We start from the raw sequence: 22,829 nt of genomic DNA, 5'->3' as shown, positions 1-22,829 counted from the left end.
CTCATCAAAATCTCCAAAATTACTGAACATAATATACTGAAGACAATAACCTAAAAATAAACTTTCATCCAAAAGTTGAGTTTTTTGTTCTTTACAAAAAGTATTTTTCTAATTAGCCGTGTTAGGATTCCTTGATGTAGACAATGAATAGCTCCTAAGGAACATATATTTTTCTCAATTACTATAGTAATAAAATTGCCAATAAACTCAAATGTACTGCCTAAATTTCTTTCTTTTTTTTGAGACGGAGTCTTGCTCCGTTGCCCAGGCTGGAATGCGGTGGCATGATCTCCACTCACTGCAACTTCTGCCTCCTGAGTTCAAGCAATTCTCCTGTTTCAGCCTTTTGTTTTGTTTTGTTTTGAGACAGAGTCTGGCTCTGTCTCCCAGGCTGGAGTGCAGTGGCACGATCCCGTCTCACTGCAAGGCCCGCCTCCAGGGTTCACGTCATTCTCCTGCCTCAGCCTCCCTAGTAGCTGGGACTACAGGCGCCCACCACCATGCCCAGCTTATTTTTTGTATTTTTAGTAGAGACGGGGTTTCACCGTGTTAGTCAGCATGGTCTCGATCTCCTGACCTTGTGATCCACCCGCCTCGGCCTCCCAAAGTGCTGGGATTACAGGCATGAGCCACTGTGCCTGGCCTGTTTCAGCCTTTTGAGTAGCTGGGACTAGAGGCGCATGCCACCACATCTGGCTAATTTTTGTATTCTTAGTAGAGACCGGGTTTCACCATGTTGGTCAAGCTGGTCTCGAACTCCTGACCTCAGGTGATCCACCTGCTTGGCCTCCCAAACTGCTGGGATTACAGGGGTGAGCCACTGCACCCACCCTGTAAGTTTTTAATTTAGAGCATACAACTGTTTTAAAATCATCTTGTCTCATAAGCTAGATTATGAAATATTTAAGAGACTTATTAATAAATTTTTAAAAGGCCCATAATGGTTCCAAAAATGCAGGTGGAAAACTCATATTGAAAAGGCACCAAGTGACATTTCCTGCAGACTTTACCTAAAAAACCACTGTGGCGTTTCTAAACAGAACAGGCTCTCTCAGTCTCACTGCTGAAACCAACAGAACAATGACAACCTAGAAGTGTTCAGACTCACGGGTCTCTCTAGGCCTTGACTAGCCAGGTGTTGGCACAGCCTGTGCAGCCCCAGTACACAAACACTGACACTCTCTGTGCTTCTCCAGCAAGGGTCTCTATTGTTGGAGTCTGAGCTCTCTAGAAAAGCAATTTCTCCCAGCAGAAGGAAAACCAGAGAGTTAGTCTCCTGTACAATAACTGAGGCGGCAATTCTGACCTTACTCAGGACTGTGGAACTGATGGGGAAAAAAAAAAAAAGGTTAAAAACTTCTAGGGCTGGGTGGAACAACAGGCTGATTTCAATTCTGTTACATAGGCATGGAAATCAGGACATTCTGGAAAAACATATAATTTCCCATGTAGTGTCTTTGCTTTCCATTTCATCTACATTATTCTCTTCCACTCTCCTACTCCCCTCCCAGCAAGGCTGAGAAAACACTCAGGACTGTTTCTTTGGGGAGGAGACACATAAAATTACCCATATCAGCTTAAGAAATGAAGAAAATTATCAACCAGCTTTTCAATCACACCAGCCTCTGCCTTCTGCTGTCAGACATGACGTGCTCATCAGCACAGAGGTTTCTTGTCTTTATTTAATTCTGGAAATTTTTTGTTTTACAAACTTGTCCAACCCTAAGAACCACCAATGAGGCTGAGTAGAAATTCAGATTCTCTGGTTCCTTCCAAACTTAATCAGCATCTTCAGGGGGAAGGAGCTAAGAGTATTTATTTTAGTAAGTATCCAAGTAATTCTCACGATGTGATACATTTAAGAAAGACTGATCTTGGGACCATGTTCACCTTTAAAAAAAAAAAAAATCCATTCCTCTCTTTCCTTTATGAGTCCTTAGAAAGTAACACATGGATTAAAGGAACTGAGCTGCACACATCAAGCTAAACCCAGCCAACTTTGCCTGCTAGCCCTTTGGGGCGACTAAATAATATACGAAAATGAACTAGCTCTGCCTAATTGTTAAGTAATTATCCTGAAGGTTGGTGGGTCTAAGCCTCTATTTAGGCAGAGACTGTTCCTCTAAATTTCAATTACTTAAAGCATTATCACGCGTTCTATCTAGCAAAGGAATAATATTGTCTTACATGCACTTATCAAAAACCTGCAGAGACTAAAAAAACTATGTCTAAAATTCTAAAGGTAATGCAAAAATAGGAAGAGCTTCTTGAGAATGGCATAAAAAAGAAAATAAAGTGGATTTGGATATGCCTATTTCTTTCAGCATTGTTATATCCTTGGTGTATAATACAAAACACGGCACATGGAAGGCATTTAATACATGGTTGATGAGGGGATGAATGAGAGTAAATAAATGAATGGGGCGTGTGTCCACGAGACAAATAAAAAATAGCATCATGTAAGTCAGTAGTACCTTTAGAGGAGAGAAAAAAAATTTTTTTTTAAAATTTCTTTAAATTACCTGTTAGAAAACGTTTACCAGCCTTTAGTCTGAATAATTGACATTGAAATTTACTTTCAAAACAGGAAAGGCAAATCCTGAGAGGCCCACAAAAGCACAAAAGGAAAGAAAAGGAAACAAAAGCTAAGGTAGTGCTTCAGGAGTAATAAAACCCAAGACAGGCAGTCCATGAGGACAGCAGCACACAGTGTGACATCGACGCTCCTCCCCAGAGTGTGGACTCAGCATGAAAAACCACGCACAGCATACTTTAGTGCTAAAATTCACAAGAACAAAGACTGAACAGGAAAGGGAAGGAGAACTTAGGTAGAGGTAGGGCAAAAACCCAATGGAGACAGAATGAAAAGAGAGGAGGAGGGACAGCGTGCAACATCTCATGCAGGGACCTTGGTGAGGACAAGTGGGTACTGGGCAACACTCGGTGAGAACAGAGGACCAGAGAAAGTGAGACACACCTCAATCACAGAAACAAACCGCTTACCCTCCGCTTTAGTGGTAGTACCATCTTTAAGCAAATTAAAAAACAAGGGAAGGGATAACAGGGAACAGTTAGTAACATTCAAAAAATTAAAAAGCCAAATGTTATTAGCTACTAAAAAAGCAAAAGTACAATTTAAAACAAAATTAAAAGGGAAACAAGTTCAACAGCAAAGCAGAGTCTGAAGCAAGTAAGTGTGCCTTGTATTGAAATTAGCTTGACATAGCATAATGGTTTTTTTGCCTTTGGAAAATAAAACATAGAAGGGCAACCCAGGGTAGTGCCACAGTTGAAAGAAAGATTGTTTTTTGTTTTAGCCAACTCTAATCCTCTTAAGAGTTCCTTTTTCTTGGAAGAAAGTACCAGCAGAACAGGGCAGAGAGGAGGAACTAGAAGATAAAATACTGAAGAGTTACCCAAAGGGCAGAGCCAAGTAAGAAGCTCAGAGAAGCTTGCTCTAGCAATGCCTATCCCAACTACACGTCCAGCAGCGAAAGCTGTCGAGCATGGTACCTGAGTCCAGGCCTATGTACTCCATGTCTTCCCTCATGTGTCTGGACTCTAGAAGTTTGGAAAAGGATCATCAGCTTTAATGCTACACTTTTGCAAAGATGTCATGTGTCAACCTAAGTAGCAACTGTAACAAATTCTCAGTAGGATTGTGTTATATTTCAATTTTTTGGTGTTTTCGTTTGGGGACAAAATAAGGGAAATTGAGGTAGAATTCTCAGGAAACAGAGAATTTGAATACTCCAGTCTCGTTCTTTGAAGAGGTTAATACTTGACTGAAAACTTACCATCAGTGCTTCTGAAGGGTCAGTTCCATATTATCATACCAAAAGATGTGAGGGCTTTTACTAGCACTGGGGGAAGTCTATACCAGTCATATTCAAACACTCCAAATACAGACAGAAAAACAAAAACACTGAGTATTTTAATGGCTGATTTTTACTCACTTTTTCCAGCAATGAAACAAACACTAATTACAAATACTAAAGGTGGATCTAATATACTAAAGCATAGGTAAGTACTGAAAAACTAAACTAAAATTAACAGAACTAATTCAGCGTAGGAGGGAAGAGTTGTTACTTCTCCTTTCTTTTCTCAATGGTTACATAACATAATGTTGGAATAGTTAAAATCATTTAAAAAAGAGAGTTCTTAATGACATTGTTTCTTCTCAATTGTCATGTGTGTATGAGGTATTTCCATAAAAACAAGACTGACTGAGCAGATGTTCCAGAACACATATCTTTCAAATTAATAATGTTCCTATCACAATCACACTGTCTTCCACCTTACAGGACAATAGTTTATAAAGAATCTTTATATAATTTTGTTTTGCCTCATATATGAGTTAGGTGGCTATTATTACAAGTAATCTGCAGGTATGGAAAATAGACTTACAGATTCCACGGCCTGCTCCAGGTCACAGAGCTAATAAATGGCAGACCCTAAAATCTTCTCTGAATGCTATTTGTTCACTGTACTTCCAACGTTGAAAACGTTTTCTGAACATTAGTTTTAGAACTGACTCCGGAATTTGTTTGAAAGTTACATGAGTAACTCCACCACAATATTTCAGGAAGTTTAAATTTTGTTCATTTCCGTAAAATCTAAACTAGAACCAATCCAGCTAAATCCTTAGATTCTGACTTTGGATGAATTGGCTCTTACAAAAACAAAACGAAACAAACAATTAGCCTGACACATAGTACGTGCTAAGCATTTGCTGAAAAATATGAGTAGCTGATTTGTCACTATGTGAGATAGTAAAAATTTTGAAAGTAATTTTTTAAAAACATTTTTGGGCAATCCTCAGAAGGCATGCTCCTCCCAACGTGATACATGGAAGGACAACACTCGTTTGCACAGACAGGATTATGCTGATTCATGAGCTCATCACATTCCTTCAGATTCCTCCTGCCATTCCCCACAACCCAATCCAATGATCCCTGCCAGCTCTGGTTATATTCTCAAATTGAGAAATACCTAACTACACTACCTTTGGTGAATTCCTCACTGAACCTGCTGGCTCTGCTCCCACCAGAGTCAGAGGTGGAAAAAACTTAGCTTTGACAATATGGGAGGTGGCTGGGCTTGCCACGGAGGAGGAGGAAGAGTTGAGCAAAGGATGTGCTCAGTGCCACCCACCCTCCGAGCACGCATGTACTGTGTACTTACTCATCACTAAAACGGATGATGCACCAAAGAAAGGGACACTCAACAAGGGTAGCTGGCTGATCAGCAGCAAGCGCACAAAGCTACTTAAACAGTAGCCCTGCAACAGTGAGACTTGCCTCAATCATGGGTTTTTGTATTTTGCTAAGAGGTAAGAGTCATCTCTCGCAGAGCAGTGCAGGAGGGAAAGGGTGACAGTGGTGTGGTTACCTAAGGATGCGTATGACCCTGGAGGCAAAGCCGCTGCAGAGCTGAAAGGCGTCGTGCCCGCAGATGAGGAGACTTTGGATTTGGCACTGGCTGCTGCATTCACATCAATATCACTTCGAGATCGCTGGAGGGACCCAGTCGTTGACACAGATTTGGTACTAACTGTAGAAGCTTTAGTGATAAAGGAGGAAATATGAATAAGGACTACATAGAATTTTGAAAATACACTGCTAAAGTTTGATGTTGTTTTGCTTTCCTGAAAACAAATACCACGTTTTAACAAATGTTGGAGCATAAAAAACTGACCAACAGTTTTTCCTGGTCCCAGAAGAGAGTTCAGGCAATGCTGAAGGAAACTAAAAGTGACCTCAACTGTAATGTATCAATTACATTTGTTTTCTTGTTATCGAAGACTATAAACCCCAAGGAAACGGACCATGTTTCTGCTTGCTATGAAGAAGTGAGATAAGGAAAAAATGCTCACGTCTATGGAGTCTCCTCATGAAATGATGTAACTGTGCCACGCCCTCTTACCTAGACACCCTCCTCCTTCTGGAACACGCCACTCTCCCACCACCAACCACCACCACACTGCTGCTGCTGCTCAAAATGCCACCAAGATGTCTTCACTGTCTCATCAAAGGATCAGAGACAGGAGGTGCAGTTTGTGGCAGTGTCAACATGCAGGGGAGGTGGGGAGAAAAGGTCACAGAGCTTCATTCCTAAGTCACCCCGTCAATGTTGTCCTCAGCAGTGAGTGGCCCTGACAAAGCGGAGCTCTGCCGGAGAGTCAGAGCAGGGCACAGCAGGCTATGTTCAAGCCTAAGAAGGAACTGAGAGCAGGCTGCCGGCCTCCCGTGCCTGGGCAGCCTCTCGCAGCTGCACGTACAGACCACCAGAGCCGAGCACAGGCCTTCTCCGCGGCTGTCAGTCTCACCTCTAGATGTGGTACTTCCAGTAGGACTTCTTTTGGCAGACAGCGGACGACTAAAAGTAAAGATGTATACTATTTATTACACGTACTTTATCCGAATTAATACAAATACAAACTACAACAGGAAATTATTACGATGAAGAATTATTTCAAACACAGAGAGTGAAATAGTCACTACAGACAGAAATCAAACACAGAGCAGAGATGACAATATATTAATTCATGGAGTTTGAACGCCCTCCATTTCCAAACTTGTCTCCAGGTTCACACTTATATCCTCTGAGAAGACTCTCTGAAGCACTGGTGTATATAGTTCACACTACTCCATAATTCACTTATGTTACTCTAAAACTGTATTCTAGGACTGCCATATAAATTTAACTGAAAAATAGTATGGTAGAGACCAAAGCAACCTATTTCTTACCACTCCGTGGTGGTGTCTTACTTTGCACCAGGATCCACCTGAAGTAAGGGGGTGTTGTAACAAGCACACATGTAAAAACATAGCTAGAATTTGTGTTCTCATGCGACAAACTTTGAAACACAAATTCTCACGAGAATGATAAGCAAAGATGAATCCCTTACTTTAGACTCTCTTGAGAGCTGGAAGACGAGCGGTCTGACTGAGGCAGAGACACTATGCTGTCTGAGTTCTTCAGGTGGGACTGCAGGGCTTTCTGGTAGGAGGACTCCAAGGTGTGGTATAAGTGCTCTGCTTCTCTGCTGAAGTGACTGTGGAAACCCCAGTAACATCTAGAGGAAACACACAAAATCCTGTTCTAATCCAAGGATCCACACAGGTCTTTCGCTGAACTCTGGAGTACACCACAGAGGATTTTCAAGGACTGGAAGCCTCAGTTTAGCTGCTAATAGTAGCAGGAGGAGAGGGTGAACAAAGGAGACCTGGTACGAATCCCGGCCTCACAATTTTACTGTCTTTTAGACAATGGGCAAGTCACTTACCCTCTCTCAACGTCAGCCTCATTTATAACATGGGAATTAAAGAGTCTAACTTGCAAAACTGGGGAATCTTAGGGAAGGTGCAGCTAAACATCTAGGACTATACCTAGAACACAGGACAGACTCATTAAAATGGCAGCTATTATAAATTCAATTACACATCTCTTGATATAAAGTATTTAAAATTGCCTTAGGTAACATGTGCAAAAGAAAAATTTTAAAATGTTCTGAGCTACTTGAAATCGGTATCACATTATGACTAAAGACCAAGAAAAAAATGGGCCGGGGATGGGAAGGGTCCAATACAAGGATAAAAACAGCATAAACAGATCATTAACAAATCCATTCCTAACAGTGTTCAGCAATGACTAATTATGTCACTTATTTTGGTAGAAACCAGCCAAGAAAAAATTGGCACGAACACTTCATAGTTATAATAAGCTCAGAAACAAGTGAAATATAATTTAACTGTGAAGGCAGTCAAAGATCAACAAGTACTAGATCAGGATGCATCACTGCAGCTAAGCAAAACCATAATGATGCAGATTAGATTTTAGCATGTATCAATTAGGAGAGTTGGTCAACTATGAGAGTAAATTAAAAAAAAACCACAGATGCAACATTGGCAGCAGTTATCGATGCACTGCCCAAGAGAGAATGTCTTAATATCAAACTTCTGGTATTTACAGTCACAGTAGCAAAAATTATTTCCAAGGCCAGACGCAGAGGCTCACACCTGTAATCCTAGCACTTTGGGAGGCCAAAGCGGGCAGATCATGAGGTCAGGAGATTGAGATCATCCTGGCTAACATGGTGAAACCATGACTCTACTAAAAATACAAAAACTTAGCCAGGCGTGGTGGCGGGCACCTGTAGTCCCAGCTACTGGGGAGGCTGAGGTAGGAGAATGGCGAGAACCCAGGAGGCAGAGCTTGCAGTGAGCCGAGATTGTGTCACTGCACTCCAGCCTGGGTGACAAAGTGAGACTCCATCTCAAAAAAAAAAAAAATTTCCAAGGAGGTAACAAATACAGAGGCCATGCCCACATGATTGGAGGAAACAGTCCTAATGGCAAAAGTACCTCATTTGTGAGACAGAAACAGCAAGTTATCACTGTGATAATCCCAGGCATTAGGTCAATTCAGCTCCCCTTAATATGATTCACACCAAGGAATCACAGATGCTTGCAAAGAAGTGACTGCAGGAAGAGAATTCCCAGTGGCCACGATTTTTCATGGTAAATCATTAAAGCAGCTTTGGATTACAATATGGCTTAATGAATAAATGAATACATTGAGCATGTATACAAGTGCCTTCCAGAGCTATGTGATAATTTGTGATGAATGTAAAAATGAGCATTCTTTTGTCTCCCTCAGTCCTGTTTATTCACAAGGTTGAGTGATGTTATTTAAAAAAGACAGAAATATTCCAAAATGGCCTATTGGGGGTCATGTTTAAAATTCATGGTTAACAAATATGTTCAAGTAACTTAACAAGTTTTTAATAAGGCAATCCATATAATTCATGTGAAATACAGAAGAAGTTAATTTAAAAAGTGGGGTACAATAAAAACTTACTTTCTGGCTTCTATTCTTGCTTCGGAATCAGCATCATGTATTCCCTTCTTTATTGTTTCAGCTAATACTGATATGTGTCTAGATATTTAGAAAAGAAAGCAGTAACAATCATAAATGTATGGTTTAATGCGGATGAAACCAGGTGGGAGAAATAACTTCCAAATAGCAACATGGAGCTGGGAGTCTCTGTGCCAAGGCTGGTCAATTCCCAGGTGGCTGGGCAAAGCAGAGCACTCCTACCATCCTTTAATTTTCAGCCCTGCCCCAACACCCTAGCTCCACTCCAACCCACCCATACCTAAAGACTTTCATAACTCTATTCTCTTGTGGGATTTTTTTTAAAAACAAAAGCTGATTTTTCAAAATTTGCACTTACAGCTCAATCTTTTATGAACCCCAAAAACAAAATCTTGTGTTTTTCATATCAGAACTAGTTTCTAAGGAAATTATGAGATAATGACCTTAATATTGAATAGGCTGTCTACATCAAATACAGAGGGAGAAAAAGAAAACTTTCAAATGAATGAAATTCCTTGAAGGACCTAACAGCTACAACTCGTCTACTAACAGCAACTTTAAACAGTTACCTCATAGGAACTGAAGGGGATGTCAAGCAGCAGGGCCAGAGTCAGTAAGAGTTTCTACTGGCTCTGCAGCTGTCAGAATGCACACGGACATAGTAGTATTTCAACCAATGAAATTCACTAAAAGTGTCTGCGAATATTATGTGACCAACATCAGTAAAACAACAGACGTAGTCATGAAAACAAATGCATATATTCCTCCATTCTTACAGAAAGCCAGCTGGACCACTCACCAAAGCATTCACTCTCAAGATTCAATTCAGAGGGAAAAATGGTTTCAAATCAGATGCTCACCGTTCTAGTGAATGTGTCTGCCATTCTTGTAAAAGCAAATCTAAAAATTCAAAACAGCGCCTAAAAAGTATTAAGAAATACACAACTTATTAATATATATTTTAGTGAAAATGAAACAGCATTTTTCTTAAGTGACCCAATACTGCTTTTTATAATTAGTAAATTTATTCTGATTTCTGTGATTAGAAAAACAGAACATAAAGAATGAATCAGAACTGACTAAAAACCAAAGCAAATGAAAGTAATGAAGCACCTACTGGTACCACAGGGACACAGGGCCAGGATCCAAGCATTTCTCTCCAATCAGAAGCTTGCACTTCATGGCAACATCACTAAAAGGACTTACCACTGTCATTCGTTTTTACACTATCCTAAGTAATATGTTAATAGAAAATGTACGCATGCACAGAAGATCAAGAAACACGACAGAATCAGGTCTTTGCATTAATTTCAGAAAATGCTTTGCACAAAAAAAGTTAAAAGTACCTTGAAAAACTAAGTGCTCTATATTTTCATGCTAAGAAGGCCCTAAGTAGTGCTTACAATGGATTTTCTCCAACTACTGTGCTTTCCTCTGACCAACCTTTCAGCATTCTTCTTTAAGCCTTTTCACTTTTATGATTTTTCTTGGTCTGATTTGTGTACAAAAACAATTTAGATTACATCACCACTTCAGGTTCTACCTCTACAAAATTTTCTTTTTCTGGCTGGGCACAGAGGCTCATGCCTGTAATCCCAGCACTTTGGGAGGCCAAGATAGGCGGATCACTTGAGGTCAGGAGTTCAAGACCAGCCTGGCCAACATGGTGAAACCCCGTCTCTACTAAAAATACAAAAATTAGCCGGACATGGTGGCGGGCACCTGTAATCCCAGCTACTTCGGAGGCTGAGACAGGAGAATCACTTGAACCTGGGAGGCAGAGGTTGCAGTGAGCCGAGATCGTGTCACTGCACTCCAGCCTGGGCGACAGAGCAAAACTCTGTCAAATAAACAAACAAACAAATAAATAAAATTTTCTTTTTCCTAAGTCTAGCATTTCTATTTTTGTATGAATAAATCTTAATAGTCCTAGGAACCCATTCAAGAACACACAAATCAGAAGTAAAATCTTTCTCTAAAGAAATGACCAGTCTTTCTTTCCTACAATCTTCCCAATTCACAACTTATAATCCATACACAATCATTCAATACATCAAGGCTGGGAGCAGCAGCTCATGCCTGTAATCCCAGCACTTTGGGAGGGCAAGACAGGAGGATCACTTGAAGTCAGGCGTTTGAGATCAGCCTAGGCAACAAAGTGAGACATCTCTCTACAAAAAAAAAATTTTTTTTTAATTAGTTGGGCCAGGTGCGGTGGCTCACGCTTGTAATCCCAGCACTTTGGGAGGCCGAGACGGGCGGATCATGAGGTCAGGAGATCAAGACCAACCTGGCTGACACAGTGAAACCCCATCTCTACTAAAAATACAAAAAATTAGCCGGGCATAGTGGCGGGCGCCTGTAGTCTCAGCTACTCGGGAGACTGAGGCAGGAGAATGGCATGAACCTGGGAGGCGGAGCTTGCAGTGAGCCGAGATTGCGCCACTGCACTCCAGCCTGGGTGACAGAGCGAGACTCTGCCTCAAAAAAAAAAAAAAAAATTTAGTTGGGCACGGCGGCATGCGCTAATAAAGTCCTAGCTATTTAGGAAGCTGAGGTGGGTGGATTGCTTGGGCCCAGAAGTTTGAGACTGCAGTGAACTATGATTGCACCACTGCATTCCAGTTTAGGCAACCAAGTCAGACCCTGTTTCAAAAATAAATAAATAAAAATAATTATTTACTAACCCTTTACCGTGTGTCAGATGCTGGAGATCCAATGATAACCAAGACACAGCCCAGAGAACAAAAGAGACAGTCACATTGCTAGACTGTTTGGGGCTCCAGCAGCTCACAGGAGAGCCCTGCAGCTTGGTCCTAGGGCTGGCAGTGGTGGGGCCAGAGGGGTAAGCAAGTCTTTTCAAAGGAAAAGACACCAACTACACACACACCCATTCCTCACCATCACCTTCCCTATTCCTGCCCCAATCTAGACCATGTTTATTCTACTTTCACCTTTTTGCCTGTGGCATTTCCCAGTCTGGGTTTTTCTTGGCTCTTTACTGCACTTATTCCTACTCATCTTTCAAAATGTGGCTCATTTTTAACCCATCTATGAAGCTTCTTGGGAAAACATCAGCAAGCTTTAATCACTGCTGTATCTGAACTCCTAATTCCACAATATATATGATAACGTCAGAGTGTGTGTAGTCCATTTGTTACCAATTCTACACAGCCAAGCTAAGTACAGGCTGCATATGTAACAGAAGGTGCACTGCTTTGCTTACACTGCACTCTTAAGCTCCCTCTCCCTTTCTGAGGGCAGAGGGCAGAGGGACTGGGCAAGATGGTCCCTATTACTTCTCTCAGCATTAAGACATACAGTTCTGACTGACACCCACTGGCTAAATACAGAAACAACAATCTGAGTGTGTGGTTCAGAAATTGGTGAGGGTGGAGGCATTTCTATTGTCACAATGACTGTGGGTGCTACTCATATTTAGTGTCAAAGGCCAGAAATGCTAAATGTTATGAAGTGAATTTTATCTCCCTGCCCCACCAAATTAATATGTTGAAGTCCTTACTCTCAATGTGACGGTTATTTGGAGATGGAACCTTTGGGAAGTGATGAGGTTTAGATGAGGCATGATAATGGGGCCCTCATTATGAGATTAGTGTCCTTATAAGAAGAGATAACAGGTAGTTTGCTCCCTCCTCCCTCCCACCCTGCTCTCCCTCTCTCCCATGTGAGGACACAGGAGAATACTGGTCTACAGGCCAGGATGAGAGTCCTCACCAGAATCTGACCTTGCTGGCACGCTGATTTTGAACTTCCAGCCTCTAGGCCAGGGGTGTCCAATCTTTTGGCTCCTCTGGGCCACCGTGAAAGAAGAAGAATTGACTTGGGCCACAAATAAAATACACTAACACTAATGATAGCAGATGAGCTTTAAAAAAATCTCATAATGTTTTAAGAAAGTTTACGAATTTGTGTTGGGCATTCAAAGTTGTCCTGGGCTGCATGGTTGGACAAGCTTGCTCTAGACTGTGAGAAATAAATCTGTTGTTCATGCCATCCAGTCTGTAGTATTTTGTAATGGCAGCCCAAGATGATGAATCCCCTAAACATCCTGCAACGTTCCACAACAAAGATCTGTGTCATCTTATTGGAGAAATTTTGCCTTACACAAGGAAAAACACATTCTGAATTTCTCTTGGAAACCTAACATTAGCAAAATGAAAACAGCAGCAAGATGAAAATAACAGCCACAGCTGCAACAAATTAAGCTTTCACTAAATGTTTTACCTAATGACTGAATCCTCCAAATCTTATAGAGGAGTACCCTTATACCTAACGAGTCAGACGAGTAAGTGGGAGAGGAATGTTTCAACTGATGCTCGTCAGGTTCTGAAGTTCACAATCATCCCTCTGTGCTGACTTTACATTCTCATCTCTAGGGGGAGCTGAAGCTGCTCCACTCTAACCCCAGGAGAAGCTGAACCCTAGGTCAAGGGTAGATTGCATTCGCTGGGGGTACACACTTAAGTCACACAGTATGGAGTTACATTTTTTCAGTGGAAGGTATAAATTTCTTTTTTCATGATTTTAGATAGCTGGATTATTCCTCTTTTCTCTTTTTGTCTTTCATGTAGCTATTAATGAGATGGATCTAAAACCAACTACTAGGTATATATCGCAAAAAAATGCAGTCAGTATGTTGAAGAGGTATCTGAACTCTCATGATTATTGCAAGACTATTCACAATAGCCAAGATAGGGAATCAACCTAAGTATCCATCAACAGATGAGGAGATAAAGATAATGCAGCATACATACACAACAGAATCTATTCAGTCTTAACAACAACAACAAAATAAAGCCTGTCATTTAAGACAACACAGATAAACTTGGAAAATATTATCTTAAAAGAAATAAGCCAGGCATACAAAGACAAGTACTGCATGATCTCACTTATGTGTGGAGGAATCCAAAAAGGTCGACTCAGGCTTGGTGCAATGGCTCACACCTGCAATCCCAGCACTTCGGAGGTTGAGGCCAGCCTGGGCAACATGGTGAGACCTTATCTCTATAAAAAATTTAAAAATTAGCTGGGGGCGTGATGGCACACACCTATGGTCTCAGCTATTTGGGAGACTGAGGCGGGAGGATCACTTGAGCCCAGAAATTAGAGATTGCAGTGAGCCATGAGTGTGCCACTGCACTCTAGCCTGGGTGACAGAGTGAGGCACCACCTCTAAAGCAAATAAAGTTGGACTTACAGAAGCAGAAAGTAGAATGGTGGTTCCTAGAGGCTGGGGGTTGAGAGACGGGGAGATGTAAAGTATGCAAAATGTCAGGCAGATATGAGTAAGTTCAAGAGATCGATTGTACTTCATAGTGATGGTGACTATAGTTAGTAACAACATATTATATACTTTAAAACTGCTGAGAGTAGATTTCAAGTGTTCTCACCACAAAAAAGTAAGTATGTGAGGTGATACACGTTAAAGAGCTTGATTTAACCATTCCAAAATGTATACACATTATCAACACAGCATGTTGTACACCATAAGTCTTCACAATTTTTACTTGCCAATTAAAAAAATAAAGGTTGGGCATGGTGGCTCACATCTATAATCCCAGCACTTTGGGAGATCAAGGTGGGAAGACTGCTTGAGCCCAGGAGTTCGAGATCATCCTTGGGCAACAGAATAAGACCCCCGTCTCTAAAAACAGTAAAAAAAAAAAAAAAAAAAAAAAAGATTAGTGGGCCATGGTGGGGTGTGCCTGTAGTCCCAGCTACTTGGAAGTCCAGGAGCTTGAGGTTACAGTGTGCTGCACTCCAGCCTGGGTGAAAGAAAGAAAAGAAAGAGGCCGGGCACGGTGGCTCAAGCCTGTAATCCCAGCACTTTGGGAGGCCGAGACGGGCGGATCACGAGGTCAGGAGATCGAGACCATCCTGGCTAACACGGTGAAACCCCATCTCTACTAAAACATACAAAAACTAGCCGGGCAAGGTGGCAGGCGCCTGTAGTCCCAGCTACTCGGGAGGCTGAGGCAGGAGAATGGCGTGAACCCGGGAGGCGGAGCTTGCAGTGAGCTGAGATCCGGCCACTGCACTCCAGCCTGGGCGACAGAGCGAGACTCCGTCTCAAAAAAAAAAAAAAAAAAAAAAAAAGAAAAGAAAAGAAAAGAAAGGAAAGCAATAAAGGAAGAAAGGCAAGAAAGGAAGGAAGGAAAGGAAAAAGGAAAGAAAAAGAAAGGGGGAAGAGAACAAAAGGGAAAAGAAGAAAAGGAAAGGAAAGAAAATTTTTAAAAAGGCAGTCTGTGGCCAATTTGCTAAAAATAATAAAATAAATTTTAAAACGACAAATCCAGAGCTGCTGCATGCTTAAGAGGGTCTTGTACCCATAGAAACCCAGCAGGATCAACATGACACCCCAGGGAAAAAGGCAAACAGCTAGCAAAAGTCATCCGGGCTCTAAATCTTAGAGTGAAGGATTCTTTCACAGGTCTGAGCTAAAATAACACAGTCTTTACTCCTCACACGTAGTTTAGGGCAGCTCACCAGCACATATAAGACAGGGACTTGGGAACAAACCCCTAGCTAGTTACCCAGGTTGTATTTGCCTGCGTCTTCTGGATATATCTCCCACAACTGCACAGAACTAAGTAATAGTGAAGATTCAGAATCCCAGAAATCGCTAAACAGAAGATGCAAACAACACATACCTTTCACATATGAAACTACTGCCATTGATGTTTATGGTATTTTTTTCTTGCATGCAGTTACTGCTTTTACTCAGGGAATAGGGCAGACCAATGACAAAGGTAGGAGGATTATCACAGGAAAAAAATGTACAGGGGGTCCTCTCCCCTTCTCCTTCTGCCACTAGCCCCCAAACTCACTCTCTCTCACACAGACACACACACACACACAAACACACACACACACACACACACACAGAAACATAATAGAGGTTGTCCACATTCATTTCCCAAAATATTTAGATCTTGATTCTTCAACTCAAAATCATTTATTGCAGTGATTTTAAGTAATACTAAGCATTTTCAACATGAAATTTTATCCATGGAAGGAGATTTGGAATTTGTTTTGGTTTTTAAACAATTTAAAAACAATGAGAAAACCCTTTAAAATTTACCTTCTAACAGCGACAGACTTAGAGGTACAGTTGCTTGTTATGACAGGTATTAACCTAGGGATGTGTGTGTGCTGTGAAGAACAACAAAAAACAGAGGTGAACACTTGCAAATACAAAAGTAAAACAAAATTAAAAGAATCACTTCCTCACTAATCTACTTATATAGCACATATACATTCAGATTAGAATGTCAGTGAGTTTTAAAAGAAAAAAATAATTCACAGGATATTGTCAAAAGGCATTAGAAAATTTACAGAGTTAAGAACAGGCAACATGATGACATGAAGGTAAGCCTAAAACAATCATTACTATGAGGTCTAAATTATCTCAGCTGTAGAGATCTGAGTGGGTTTGAAAGAAGTCATCAGACCAATGTATTTTGATATTGTTTCAACGGAAATGTCCAATAATGACCTTGGGTTTAACAGTTAAAGTAGGCAGTGCAAGTAAGAACAGTAAGAACTAATAATACAAAGTAAACAACCAAAATAATCAAGAATATTCTGGATAGACTTTAGACAGTATCATCAAGCCTCAAAGCTTCAAGAGCTGCTTCTGGGCAAAAAGGACTTGAAAGTGGTGGGGAGGTAACGTGGAAAACCATTTTAAACCTTTGTGAACTATTAGATTTTGTTAAAAACTTGTGTACAAATTACTTGGATAATTATTTAAATTTGAACAAATAAGTGCCTAGAAAATCTAACCAAAGAGAATATTTTGTTTCTGTGCTTATGTGCAATTAATTGAACTTTTGGGTGAACAGCAAAACCACAAGTACCAATACCTAAAATGGAAGGACTGGGATTAAGGAGGTTAAGACTAAGAGTAATATCTAAGTAACAAGAATACAATATAATCTCAGAAGCAGACACCGGATGTTCGAATATTTTAAACCAATAGTGAGCTAACAATCAATACCTCATTAACTTTATAACACATCCATAATTCACATTATGGATTATAAAAAGCTCATATGCCACAATTAAGTAGGGGGAAAAGATGATATATATATATATATAAAATTCCAATATAATTATGCTAATAAATTTAATTACTCAATATAATTATGTTAACAAAAATGCCTCTAATATTTATCAACCATCGGTATCTACCACTTGCTTATTTCATGTATGGCCTATAACATACTTACCCGAATAATTAACCTAACAGCTACAACACCAGACGTGGCCATAATTTTGGCACTGTTTGGAATTAAATTAAAGATAGTTGGCATAATGGCTTCGGCTCCATGGTCAAACTTATTCCCCAGAACTGATGACAGATGCCTAAAACAAGAAATGGATACTGGACTGTAGTTGTTTTTCTTAGAAACAGTGAAGCACATAAACCATTTAACATCTAGAGCCTTCATTTAAAGTTATCTAGAAAGGACAAGGGTCTAAGATTTCCGATGTGCATGTTGAGAACTTGGCAAATAGTTCTTAGCCCAAAAGTGGTTTTTTGTTTTTTTGTTTTTTTTTTTTTAATTTCCAACTAGTCTTTGTGGAGCTTTTTGTTTTCTAGAGGCAGGATCTCACTATGTTGCCCGCGTTGAACTTGAACTCCTGGGCTCAAGCAATCCTCCCACTTTGGCTTTCCAAGTAGAAGGGACTCCAGGCAGATACCAGCCCACCTGCCCCAACTAGTCTGAAAATACCAAACAAACTGACGATATATTAATAAAACACAAATATGAAAAAGCACCCTTGGCTCCTTTTTCATATTTTTTCTTTTATCTTAACATAAAATATTCAGGCTTCAAAATCTGACTGCAGCCAAAACTTTAAACAGCTGTGATGCCTCCTCTTGCTGCTGCTGCTTTGATATTCTGAGATACATTCTAACACAAAGTTTTATTAGCTTTGATTACTAGTACACATATAGCTAGAATAAAATTTTACTGCAGTAAATGCCTTTAACTTTATAACTACAGTACTCTTCTAGGAACAAACATTCTGATAACCACACTATTGCCTGCCAGCAAAAATCAATGAAAAATGAGAGAAACAGGATTTCATAGAGTTTCATCTTTCCATATTAATAACTGCTTCAAAGTTTGAAATAAAGGCTTCAGAGCTATATCACTGAATAAAATAAAATTTAAAATCTGTCACACTTCACATAATTGAGCAAAAAGTATTGTAAAACCACTGACAGAAGTGTTAACTGGAATGGGTCTTGAAGACTAGTCGGAAGTTACATTAAAGAGACCCAGCTCACAAGTTCAAGGAGACATCTCTGAAGCTCTGTGGTGACACTATTTTATGGTGAGAATATGGAGCGTCGCAGTCCTTACCCCAACGTGATACAAGCCTCCCGCACTACCTGAGACCGCAGATCCTTAGCAGAGAGTTTAAAGGCTCCATCCAAAAGACGCAAATGTTGAAAGAAGTTATCATACTCAGCGGCACCAGCCAAAAGTAAAGATCTAATCTTTTTTAGCTAATGGAATAGAGAAAATTCAGAAAAACAGAAAACAATTCTAACACAGAATATACAAAACAGAAGCCATCAACTACAAAAGAGATAATTGTTAAAGTTCAACTGATTAGAAAGCATTCCCAAGAGAATTCAGCCAGTATTGTATTAGCTAATACAATAAACAAATCTACATATCACAAATAAGACTAAATAATTTTTAACTGGAGTATTTGTGACACATATATTGTAATTTCTGCAAAAACAGTTTTACATTTGAAATATCTTAAAGTATTTATAGATCCTACAACACTAATGATAAATAATTAAAAACTTTTGGCTTGTGAAAAGCCCCTCCTAAGCTTACCTCCCCTCACACCCCACTTCAACTGCCATTTATTTAATGAACCAAAGGAAGCAGCATTCCTACCTGAACCATTATCCTCCACCGAACCATTAACTGGCTGGTCTGATTTAAAATACAATATAATGGCAATGGTACCACCTCCCTTCTTGCCAGCCAACCAGTAGAAAATAGCCTTCTCAGATCAGACACACCCTCGCTTTAACGCCCAGACCACTTTCCATTAATCTACTTTTAAAAATAAAGGAGACACAACTTTCTAGCAAGTGATATGAAGAAAGAAAAGAATATTGGGGGACATATACTAAAACTGCCACAAAAAAGCCACTTTAAAGGCAAACAATCACAGAATGAAATTTCTGCTAAGGTGACAGTGGAGGCTGTCACCATACACTCCACAGTTAGGTCTTTGTTAAAAGACTAGATGATTCATAAAGGTTTAAGTTGGTGTGTTTCAAAAATAAAAATAAAAGGAGATACTCTACTAAAAGGGTGAAGTGTACATACAATAATTTGTATTTAAAATATATATTATTTAAAATTCATTAGAGTTGTGCCCTGATTTCATAATAAAGTATGAGATACTTAAATACATCTTATGAAAAGGTAATCACATGAAGTCAACAGCTTACAGCATTTACTCTCTGTTCCCAATCATGCTTGTCATCAGATAGTATTTCCCTAATTTTGTTTATGGATTCCTCAAGGTCTCGGCTGGAATAAATCTGTAAGCAAAATTAATTTACAATCAATATAAAAACATGCAGAATAAACAGATTACTTCTTAATTACATGAAGTCAAGACCATTTAGTAAAAGAAATTATTTAATTTTTAAGAAACACCTATGAGAAAATATCTGCAGAGTTTTGTCTATAATGAGGATCTTTCTCACTATAAATGTGTACACACAAGATTTGCTGCCATATGTGAATAACCCTGCCTCAAACGTAGCTTTACTATAAACTTAACAGATGATTTCATGTACAAAGAGAAACAAGCCTAACGGGAAACACTCAGTGATGCCTAAGTCATTTCTTACTCTTAGTATTATTTATAACATGACACTATACCTATAATTTTAAAGACTTTCAAATCTACATTCTCATTTATCTCCACATCTTACTTAGAAAACAGGTAGGGTATAGGGTATAATCAATCTTGATGTATGCTGGGAAGGTCAGGTCAAGCACTTAAGGATGAACCTGAACCCGAGATTTTGTTTTGTTTTGTTTTTTTTAAGAGACTGGGTCTCACTCTGTCGCCCAGGATGGAGTACAGTGGCGTAATCTCAGCTCACGACAAACTCCACCTCCCGGGTTCAAGGGAGCCTCCCAGCTCACTCTCCTGAGCAGCTAGAACTACAGGCATCTGCCACCACAGATGATTTTTGTATCTTTTGTACAGATGAGGTTTCGTCATGTTGCCCAGGCCACCGAGATTCTTGTTACCTGCTTTATACACATACGGCAACAAAGGTGGCAAAGAGAGTTGTACACAACAGACTAGTAAGTGCCACAGGAATCCAGGGCACAGAGAGCCGGTGTAGGCTGAGGAAAAGTATTAGTCTCAACCAGCAATAGATGATACTAAGGCACAAAGCAGTCAAAAACTTGCGGCTGTATCCCAATTTTTATAAATAATCTTTGTTTCATCTGTTAGGTATTTAAAGTGAAGCATCAAAGAAGGTATAAACTAAGCTCTTATTAAATCATTCTCTGTAACTTTTCAGACACCAAAATCCTTCAAAGTTATGAAGTTTTCTAAAAAAAAATCCCTAAATAAACATGCCTTTTTTATTTTCTAATTGAGCATCACCTATTTCTTACTCTCTTATGTGACCTGATCCATAAACTTAATAATAGAGCAACCAATGTCTTTCCTGTTCTTACTGAAAGATCATCTTGGGCCTTGACTTTTGCTCCAACATTTTCTAGTCTGCACCTCAGATCTCCTGTAGTGTTGACAGTTAAAATTACCTGACCTAGTAAAGAACATTACACAGGCATACTTGAAAAATAAAATGTGAAGAAAAAGTCTACCCTTGTTTGTAATCACACTCAAATATCCTCACTGACCTGTACTACAGGTACATCATCAAATGCTTTAATAAAATCCTCTTCGTCCACAGCACCAGCTCCTTCTTTTGCAGCTGTAAAAAAGAATTTCAAAAAATATGAAACAATGTATATAACACATACACTGAAGAAGTCTAAACATACACAATCAAAATTCTGTTTTGGAAGATTCAGAACTATTTTTTAGAAAGGCTTCATATAACTTTGGAGTGTCATGAAATTGACAAACATTACTGACTTCACATCAAGATGAAATACAGTAATTCTACAATGCTATATACATTAGCTTAAGGTCACTTAGACTACCTATTTAAGCAGGGAGGGTATGGTTTTAAAGGGTTTAGATATTGTATTAATACACAAGTCTTTTGAAAGATTCCTAATAAATGGATCAAGCAGAAAATTTAATTCTTCAGGGAGTAACTTAAACTGTAATTACTAGGAATTCAGCATTACAAATTTGTCACTATTCAAACCAGTCCTAAATAATTTCAGTTTTATTTAACTTTATATTAGTTTGAAAACATTTCTATTTCCTTGAACTCATGATAACTATCATTTTTTTTCATTTAAGAATCAGTTACAAGTTTCTCCTACAAAGTTATCCTAAGATGCTTTGTATACTTAAAAGTATGTGAAGAAAGTATTTCTTTTTGCTAATCTGAGCTCCCTTTTATGCATGAAAATCAAGTGATGCTTTATCAGATTTTTTCACATTTTAAAAACTGGTGTCTATAGTCATCTTCATAACCCCCATTAATGATTTACATGGATTAGTCTGATTGCTTTTCTAAGACTTTCTTACCACACATGTATCTGGTGTTCGGGGTCCTGATAATTATCCAGACAGAAAGGAGCTTTAAAGACAATCCCAGGTAGCAGTAAATGTGTGTCATCACTCTTGCTGAAGATCACTCACACCGTGGAAAAGCTAACTACTCTAAAGGCCAATAGTTACTCACTGTGATGTGGTGCTCTGTGTCTGTTTCAGCATAAAAACTGGATCCCATTGAGCAGATAGGCCCTGAATGCCTCCTTTGCATGAGGCCCTACACCATGTACCCACACATACCAAAGAGGACTCAGAGGCCAACAACAGCCCCTGAGCCTAGGGTATCTGATGAGGAGGAGCAAACCAGGAAATTCATGACTATGGTTTTAAACAACATGGAAAAAAGGATAAGTGCAGGGCTGAAGGGGAAAACCGAGCTGATATGTGCATAATCTACACAGCAGGGACTTCTGGAAAGGGTATGGATGTGGGATGGGAAGGAAAGCACCAGTCTAGTAATTTTCTAAGCCTTGTTTGTGCAACAGATAATTACCCAATAATAGATCAAGTAAAAAGAAAGATTGTTCAGGCATTAAAAGGAACAAAGTATTGATATATGCTACAAGGTAGATGAAACACTGAAAACATTCCCTTTAAAATGGCTAATTTTATGTTATGTGAATTTAAAATCAGTAACAAAAAGTAAAATGTTTTAAAATACACCAAAAAAATGATTAGAAAGAACTGGAAATAAGTACAATTAACATTCCTACAGCTCCTCTATCACAGATGCTGGGGTCAGGAGGCAGAGTGGTCCCATGCTGGTCTGGTCAAGATACCAATATTCTAGGGCCAGTTCAGAATTCAGGAGAGGCCATCAGGAGACAGCATTTTAATGCTAATCACGAGTATAGCTTTTATTTGGTCCTTTTGGCTTCATCTTTTTTGGCTCATGGGATTCCCCATCCACCACTATCCCCACCACCACCAACAGCTCAAAAGCTAAGGCCATCAGTGAAAATGGTTCTAAAAGCAGCAGCTACACAATTTTTCTGAGGTAAATTTCGGAAGGAATTTGCATGTAAATGTGAAACTTGACAGAAGATGAGAGTTGTATATAACAACTAAACTGTCTACATTAGGAGTGAAAGGAAGAATTTATGGGAGAAATCTCCTACAATTTATTTAATGCAACATCCTTACTGGTCTCACAAGGA

General features: G+C 39.5%; 1 protein-coding gene across 12 annotated transcripts in view; it reads right to left on the bottom strand.

Moving 5' to 3' along the window:
* Positions 1-22,829, bottom strand: part of CLASP1 (cytoplasmic linker associated protein 1) — a 312,280-nt gene that overhangs the window by 101,396 nt on the left and 188,055 nt on the right. For 7 of the 12 annotated variants that reach the window (XM_077956841.1, XM_077956844.1, XM_077956846.1 and 4 more), the window contains exons 10-19: positions 20,841-20,914; positions 19,397-19,489; positions 18,279-18,424; positions 17,133-17,268; positions 15,983-16,053; positions 9,741-9,800; positions 8,863-8,940; positions 6,911-7,078; positions 6,329-6,378; positions 5,392-5,562 (exon numbers count right to left, since the gene is read on the bottom strand). In XM_077956841.1, coding sequence (XP_077812967.1) covers positions 5,392-5,562; positions 6,329-6,378; positions 6,911-7,078; positions 8,863-8,940; positions 9,741-9,800; positions 15,983-16,053; positions 17,133-17,268; positions 18,279-18,424; positions 19,397-19,489; positions 20,841-20,914 — 1,047 coding nt within the window. Of the gene's footprint in view, positions 1-3,513; positions 3,562-5,391; positions 5,563-6,328; positions 6,379-6,910; positions 7,079-8,862; positions 8,941-9,740; positions 9,801-15,982; positions 16,054-17,132; positions 17,269-18,278; positions 18,425-19,396; positions 19,490-20,840; positions 20,915-22,829 lie in introns of all 12 variants that reach the window. The other 5 variants (XM_077956839.1, XM_077956840.1, XM_077956843.1 and 2 more) reach the window with 1 other exon arrangement.

Source organism: Macaca mulatta, chromosome 12 (genome assembly GCF_049350105.2).
Source record: "Macaca mulatta isolate MMU2019108-1 chromosome 12, T2T-MMU8v2.0, whole genome shotgun sequence".
In the NCBI taxonomy this organism is placed as follows: Eukaryota; Metazoa; Chordata; class Mammalia; order Primates; family Cercopithecidae; genus Macaca; species Macaca mulatta.
Note: the sequence above shows the minus strand (reverse complement) of the source record. Positions and strands in the feature narration are given on the sequence as shown.